This window comes from Mastomys coucha, unplaced genomic scaffold, assembly GCF_008632895.1.
Source record: "Mastomys coucha isolate ucsf_1 unplaced genomic scaffold, UCSF_Mcou_1 pScaffold16, whole genome shotgun sequence".
Taxonomy (NCBI): Eukaryota; Metazoa; Chordata; class Mammalia; order Rodentia; family Muridae; genus Mastomys; species Mastomys coucha.
Window position 1 is genome coordinate 99098572 of NW_022196898.1, and position 7519 is coordinate 99106090.

The following is a 7519-nucleotide window of genomic DNA, read 5'->3' on the forward strand; positions in this document are numbered from 1 at the left end:
CCACAAGACATGACTATTCCCCAAAGCCTCTACTTATTGATACCATCAAATCGATGTCTGAGGATTCAACATGTGACACTGGGGGGAAACCATTCAGTCCCTAATGCCTGTGCTGGCTAGCATTATGTTACCAACACAGGTGAGGGTCATCGGTGAGGAGGGAACCTCAGGTAAGAAAAATGCTTCTGTGAGATCTGGATGTAGGCAAACCTGTGTGGCATTTCTTAGTGATTGATGGGGGAGGGCCTGGTCCGTTATGGATGGTGCCATTCCTGTGTTGTTGGCCCTGAGTTCTATAAGAAAGTAGGCTAAGCTAGTCATGAGCCAGTAAGCAGCACCCCTCCATGGCCTGTATGTCAGCTCCTGACTCCAGGTTCCTGTCCTGCTTGACTTTTGTCCTGAATTCTTTTGCTGATGAACTGCAGTGTGGAAGCATAAGCTGAATAAACCCTTTCCTGCCTAAGTTGCTTCTTGGTCTTGGAGTTTTGTTACAGTGATAGTAGCCTTGACTAACATAGTGTTCCAGGCTGCCGTGTTCATAAAAGGGGAAACTTCTGAAATTAATAACCCCATGAAAGCTCTCACATTCCCAAGTTTCTCCCTTCAGATTTTCTGAAATTAGATATGTAATTCATACAGATGGATGTCAATTTCACAAAAACAGTGCAAACACTTGCTGGCCATTATAACAGGTGTAACAGAAGAATCCTCTGGATATTTAAAATTCTTGGTGAATTTTCTATTGAAAAGGAACAAAGGAGACTGAACAAGTGCAGTTTAGCATGCTCAAGTGCCAGTGTTAGGGCAGAGTATGAGGTGGATGGCAGGGGCAAAGCAAACATTTTAAAAATAAATTCATTTTTAAAAGACTATCAGTCAAATCTTACCTGGTATTTGTCAGGAGTGTGGCCCTTTAAGATGTGGTATACCTCATCTGTGTGCAAGCCAGCGTTCTCACCCAGCCCCAGCGAGTCACATAGGACAAATGGCAGGGGGCCACTGTCATCCTTGGGAAAGATGGAATATGTCCTATACTGAAAAGTGAAGGAGAACAAAGTAAAAACAGTATTTCTTTTTGCCATAAATTTAAATAAAGTCTACATAAGATTGATTAGCAAAATAGTTCCCAATACAGTTAAGTTGAACCAGAGAAGCCTGGGTAGGCTAAAATACGCATACCTTGTCAGATATTCCATTTTCATCACAGCCCACCAAGGCCTGGTGTGTGATGCTGCCCTTGAACACAGACTTGACTGAGTTGACAAAGCTAGACTTCCCAGCTCCAATAGGACCCAACAGTAGTACTCGTGTTTGCTCAACCAGGTCTCCATATGGCTTGTAGTTTCTCAGGGCATGCAGTAAATTGCTCTGTAACCTGTTAAAAGGTAATGAATGTTAAGAACTGACTGGTCGGCTCACAGGATCTCACCGTGCATCTTCTAATAAGTCACTTCTCTCCCTTACAGTGTTTCTAATTAGCAGCTTGCCTTCTTCCACGTGCACACAAGCCCGTTGAATATGGTGGTTTGTATGAGAGTGTCCCTCACAGGTTTAGGGAACTGGACACACTGTCTTCAGTTGGTGTTGGTGTTTGGAAAGATTACAGAACCGTTAGGAGATGAAGCCTGGCTGGAGGAGAACATGAGTGAAGGCCAGCTTTGCGTGCTTGTAACCTCAGGCACTTCCTGTCTTTTCTGTGTTTTCCAGGGGCCTGCCGGCACACTTTCTGTAATAGCTACCATCTTCCCTACCATGATGGTCTCTATCCCTAGGCCAAACCGATCCCTTTCTCCCTTAAGTTGTTTGTGGTTGTGGCATTTTGTTGTAACAACTGAAACATGGCTAATATACACCCTTTAAGTCATATTGTAAAAGAAATACAAACAAGGCTCATCAGTCCTAAAATTAATTGTTCACTTATATGACTACACCTTGTAAATTCAGTAATAGATATCAGCCATGACAAATGTGAAGACTAATAGTGATAAGCATTAAAAATCATTATATATATATCAAATATATATATTTGAAGTTCATAGACATAGGCCACCTCTAACATGTTCTCATTAATAGATGTTTTCAGTCTGGTAATAATTCTCAGCACACCCTAAAGTAAAAACCTTAATATAAGAATTCTAAAAAACACCAACACAAGCCAGGAGAAGCAAGCCAGTAAGGAACATCACTCCATGGCCTCTGCATCAGCTCCTGCTTCCTGACCTGACCTGAGTTCCAGTCCTGACTTCCTTGATGATCAACAGCAATATGGAAGTAAGCCGAATAAACCCTTTCCTCCCCAACTTGCTTCTTGGTCATGATGTTGTGCAGGAATAGAAACCCTGACTAAGACAGTGGGAGAAGATGCTCCTAGCTCTACAAAGACTTGATGTGCTGGGGGGGGGGGGATACTGAGGGTGGCCTCCACCCTCTCGGAGGAGAAGGGGAGGGGTGGGATGAAGAACTGTGGTAGGGGAGACAGCGATCGGGATGTAAAGTGAATAATTAATAATAATTAAAAAACATTGACTTACGCAGCAATGCCACTTGTCTTTCTTTCATCCAATAACTCTAAGGAAAATAACATAATATAGATTATAAATTCTTAAATTAGCTGGTCAAATGAACATGAGCAAACTCACTAGGGACAAAGCTAGAAGTAGTCTTTTCACAGGAAAAGGCAAGGGCAGAAAACTCTGGATGAGCCTCATTCACAAATGAGCCTCAAGCACAATGCCTCGTTTGGAGGCAGAAGAGCTGAGCGGGAGCCTGCAGATGAGTTCTCCCAGCTGCTCTGGGGTCTTGCAGCTTTGCTCTAACAGGAGTTGGAATTGGAATTGGGAGTGCCTTCTGAATTAGAGAAGCAGAACATCGAAGTTAGACAAACCAAGGTAAGACTAACATCAATTGATATCTTCCCCAAATGTAGTATTAGGTCTGAAAGATGCAGTGTGCAGAGAGATGCATAAAAATAATTTTTAAAATATGCACAAACTTTTGTCCAAGCCAGCTATCAATAGGAACTTCTATTCAATTGATGAGTTCCTGGCTCAAATGAGAAGACAAAAGGAGAGAAAATGTCTACTCACTCCAAGAAACCATTAGTTTAGCAATGCTGTCTAATGTCTAAATAATTCTCATTATGGGGCCATATGCAGAACAACCAAGCAAACACCATGAAATTAACAAACCATACACCGAGAAGATTTCGTTCAATGACCAGAATATAATCAAGCTTGAAATAAAAACCACATGCAAAAATAAAAGCAAACTTCTGAGTTTCTATAAAGCAGTCTCTAAAATTGCACGTGTCTGAAGATGAAAGACAGAACTACAGTCGTGCTAAATCAACAGTGTGGAAGCTTGCAGCAACTGTGATAAACGGGGCTTTATCTCGATAGGAAAGAAGGAATGTTTAAAAACAGAAACAAAAACTGTAGGATCTCTTTTTTTTTTTTTTTTTTTTTTTTTTTTTTTTTTTTTTTTTTTTTTGGTTTTTGGAGACAGGGTTTCTCTGTGTAGCCCTGGCTGTCCTGGACTCACTCTGTAGACCAGGCTGGCCTCGAACTCAGAAATCCACCTGCCTCTGCCTCCCAGGTGCTGGGATTAAAGGCGTGCGCCACCACTGCCCAGCAACTGTAGGATCTCTTAAGGACATAAAAAGTCAGACAGTGTTGGAGCATACCTTTAATGCCAGCACTTCGGAGACAGAGGCAGGAGGATCTCTCTTGGTCTACAGACCAAGTTCCAGACAGCCAGGGTTACACAGAGAAACCATGTCTCAAAAGAAACTGAAAGCAACAACAACCAAAACAGGAGTAATTAATAAAACTACGAATATAAGTTGTAAAACCTTAGACAAGGACAAATTAACGATGAGTTCTTTTAACCTGAAATGAACTAGTAACCTCCTGGCCCAATTAGGGAAAGCCAGCTCTCTGTGATCACAGAATTATGAGGAATCTAACACAGCCAAACTCACAAAAACCAACAAAGGACTACAGGCAAAAGGAGAGAGGGCTCATAATGAAGGCTGCAGATGCCATTACCCAAGACAACGAAGTCCTAGAGAGTTTATACATAGTTGTAGTTATAATTCCATTCTATGATCGGATTTTAGCAATTTCTGGCCAGGTCATCTCTCCAGATTTAAAAGCCTGAGTTCAAACATGTCCTTCCATCAGGGAAATGTCATCTAGCATTGTCATATGTCACCAAATAGGTAATGAAGAACTTCAGTAGGTTTATCTGAACAAACTTACCATCACATCGAAACGCTTCGCACTCCTGAATAGATGTGATGCTATTTTGAACAGGCAGTCGAAGCTTTTTACGGATTGCTGCACTTATAATCACAGCTTTGCTATTTAACATTATACAGAAATCAGAAGTATTTCTATCAACAAATAATAAGTATGGTGAATCTCGTCCTATTTCACATAGTGAAAATCCAGTCTGTTGGAGTGCAAAAACGGTTATAGAAGCTCCTTTTTCTTGGAAGCCCTCTTGCAGGTACATGCCAATAACACGGTTTTCACCGTAAACCACTACCATGGTAGGACCTTGATTCTCACATATCCAGAGCAAATTCCGATCATCAAACTTCTGCACACTTGCCTTGTAAAGAAGGCAAAGCTGTTTTCCTCCGAAATAATTCTGCAGACATTTTTCTTGCTGCCATCTCAAACGAGTTCTCATGGCCATACTTCAGTCTAGTGGGAAAGCCAGCACCGTCCTCTCAAAACACTGGAGTCTAGACAGACACACACAAAGCCCTCGTTTACTCTGATTGTCTCAAAGAACACAGGAAATTAATGAACGAGAGGTAAACCTGCAACAAAAAAATCATTACCAAGAATGTTCATTTAAATAATTGCTTTCAGTTTTTTAAAACTGTTTTCAAGTTTTAAAAACAGTTTACTCCTGTTTTCAAGCAAATAAGATGAGTGGAAAACTGCAGTGCGTACCTGTGTGAAAAGGGCAGCTTCTGTCTCAGTGGCCAAGCCTGTGTGAAGAGGGCAGCTTCTGTCTCAGTGGTCAAGCCTGCAGAAAATGAAAAAAGAAACTTTTCCACTGTTTGCATCTTCCTGCTTGAGAAACGAAACTCAGTATGCCTAATCATACTGTCATACTGGCAGCGGGCCAACTTCAGTGGCTTTTTTTTTTTTACACTCCATTCCCTGCCCCTCCCATCTACCCTCCAATGGTTTCACATCCCACACCTCCTCCCCACCCACCCTGTCTCCAAGTGGATGACCCATCCCCCACCCCACCTGACCTCTAAACTCCCTGGGGCCTCCAGTCTCTTGAGGGTTTGATGCATCATCTCTGAATGAACATAGACCCTGAAGTCCTCTACTGTATGTGTGTTGGGGACTGCGTATCAGCTGGTGTATGCTGCCTGGTTAGTAGTCCAGTGTCTGAGAGACCTTGGGGGTTCAGATTAATTGAGACTGCTGGTCCTCCTAGAGGATCACCCTTCTCCTCAGCTTCTTTCAGCCTTCCCTAATTCAACAACAGGGGTCAGCTGCTTCTGTCCATTGGTTGGGTGCAAACATCTGCATCTGACTCTTGCAGCTGCTTGCTGGGTCTTTCAGAGGGCAGTCATACTAGGTCCCTTTTTGTGAGCACTTCATAGCCTCAGTAATAGTGTCAGACCTTGGGACCTCCCCTTGTGCTGGACCCCACTTTGGGGTTGTCTCTGGACCTTCTTTTCCTCAGGCCCAACCTGTCCTGATATGTTGGCTCAACTATATATTTCACCCCTAAGATGAACTGAAATGTTCCCTGGGCAAGCAGTTCCCAGAGCCTGGCTTGAAAAGGTAGGACCCCAGTATCCCCTGCTTATCTACGATTCCCTGGGGAGTTTTAAATTAACCTTGCACTGATAATGAACTGCAATGTTTTACTTGTTCCACAGGTCATTGAAGGAGATGAATGGAACAATTGGAGGTTGCTAGAGGCAAACGAAGTGAAAAGTAAATAGATTCAGGTTGTTTTTCAAGCATAAAAGAACACTGAAAGAAATAACTAGTGGGACCGGTGAGAGTTAGCTGGGGTAGGAGTAGGGGTAGACAAAAAGATTGTTTTACTTGAGCATGGAGAGACTATTGATTACTGACATGAGAATATTGGAAGAGTTCTTAGGGAAGACCATGTACTCTGTCTTCCATTGGAATCTGTAAGTAAAAGTGTGAGTGGTTACTTTATGAGGTCGGAGATTATGGAATGAGGGTAACCTGAGAGTTGTCAGCAAGCACATAAAGACACAGAAAGTGAAGGGCAAATTCTACAAGTAAGTGCAGTTCTATAGATTGAACCTTGTGCCTCCCTCCCACTTTTAGAAGTCATAAATATTCTCAGTCTTTACCCCAAAGACCTGGGACTAGTGAGAATCCAGAAGAGTGAGTTGTCCCAGAAGCTGGGAAACAAAGGAAAATGTGGTCACCTGTGCAGACGCTGTTCTTTCCTTCAGAGCCTCCTCTGTTTAGCACATGGAGAAGCTGCTCCTGAGGAGCTGTGAGGTTGAGCAGCATGGCCTGTGTAGCCAAGAGAAGAGGTCACTGTGGTTAGATAGGCTTGTCTCTCTACAGGGGAAGAGCTGGAAAGTGCTAGATGTTGAAACTCCATTACATCAGAGGGATAAAACTGAAGATATGCTATATCCATAAGGTTGAACAGAAGTACAAAGTGTGAGATCTATTGCTAACAAGCAATCCAAAGGTGGCTTCTTACAACAGCCATAATGAATTGGTCAGAGGGAGCAATTAAGACATGTTCTCACACCCAGCAGAGACAGCCTTGTGCCAAGCTGTTCAACCCTCTAGGTTTCCTCAGCACTGGTCAAGGGATGCTAGCAACAAGGAAGGCTTTGGAGCTAATTCCAGCAGACTCATGGTCCCCAGAGGGCAGAACTGTTCTAGAGAGCCAGTGTTAAAGCTTTGCAAGGTGGAACCTCGCGAAGAAAGTAAGTCTCTGGGTCTGGAATGGGCAAAGGTGGGCATTTATGGTTCAGATCAACCTGAGCTTTCTGCTTTCTGATCTGCCAAAATGTAGAGTCCCGGCCAGTCTCCACAGATAAAAGTTCTACTATACTTTCTCCACCAAGATGTACTCTACCCTCCACAAGTGTAATTCAAAAACCTTTCCCCTCTTACATGCTACGTATCTGGTATCTGGTCACAGCAATGAGGAAATCAATTAATTACTATCTCCATTTTTGAGGACTTCTTCAAAGGCTCATGTTTACCAACAGAAATTAACCTGTGTATGGCAGACATCTGTTTGTTCAATAATGTATCTAGAAATCTTAGACTTCAAAAAATGTCAGTCAAACTTAAATAAGATTTCTCTTTTCACTAAATGCATAGTACTATGAGGGGAAAATGGAAGATCTTTGCATTTGTTGGTGGTTTTCTTGCTTCAGATGAACAATTTTCCAGGGGTCTGGGGTCCTGGACAATCATATGAGTAACATTATGTAGGCTTAGTAGGTTTTATCAAGGAGTCTCTCCCTCTCTCT

General features: G+C 42.6%; 1 protein-coding gene across 3 annotated transcripts in view; it reads right to left on the minus strand.

Annotated features, from left to right (window-relative positions):
• LOC116093939 (interferon-induced protein 44-like) overlaps nt 1–5084 on the minus strand; it is a 22018-nt gene extending 16934 nt beyond the window's left edge. The window contains exons 1-5 of one of the 3 annotated variants that reach the window (XM_031375844.1): nt 4965–5084; nt 4615–4750; nt 2532–2566; nt 1180–1375; nt 888–1034 (exon numbers count right to left, since the gene is read on the minus strand). In XM_031375844.1, the coding sequence (XP_031231704.1) occupies nt 888–1034; nt 1180–1375; nt 2532–2566; nt 4615–4701 (465 nt within the window). In that variant the 5' untranslated portion in view covers nt 4702–4750; nt 4965–5084. Of the gene's footprint in view, nt 1–887; nt 1035–1179; nt 1376–2531; nt 2569–4259; nt 4829–4964 lie in introns of all 3 variants that reach the window. The other 2 variants (XM_031375842.1, XM_031375843.1) reach the window with 2 other exon arrangements.
• Nucleotides 5085–7519: the final 2435 nt, after the last annotated feature.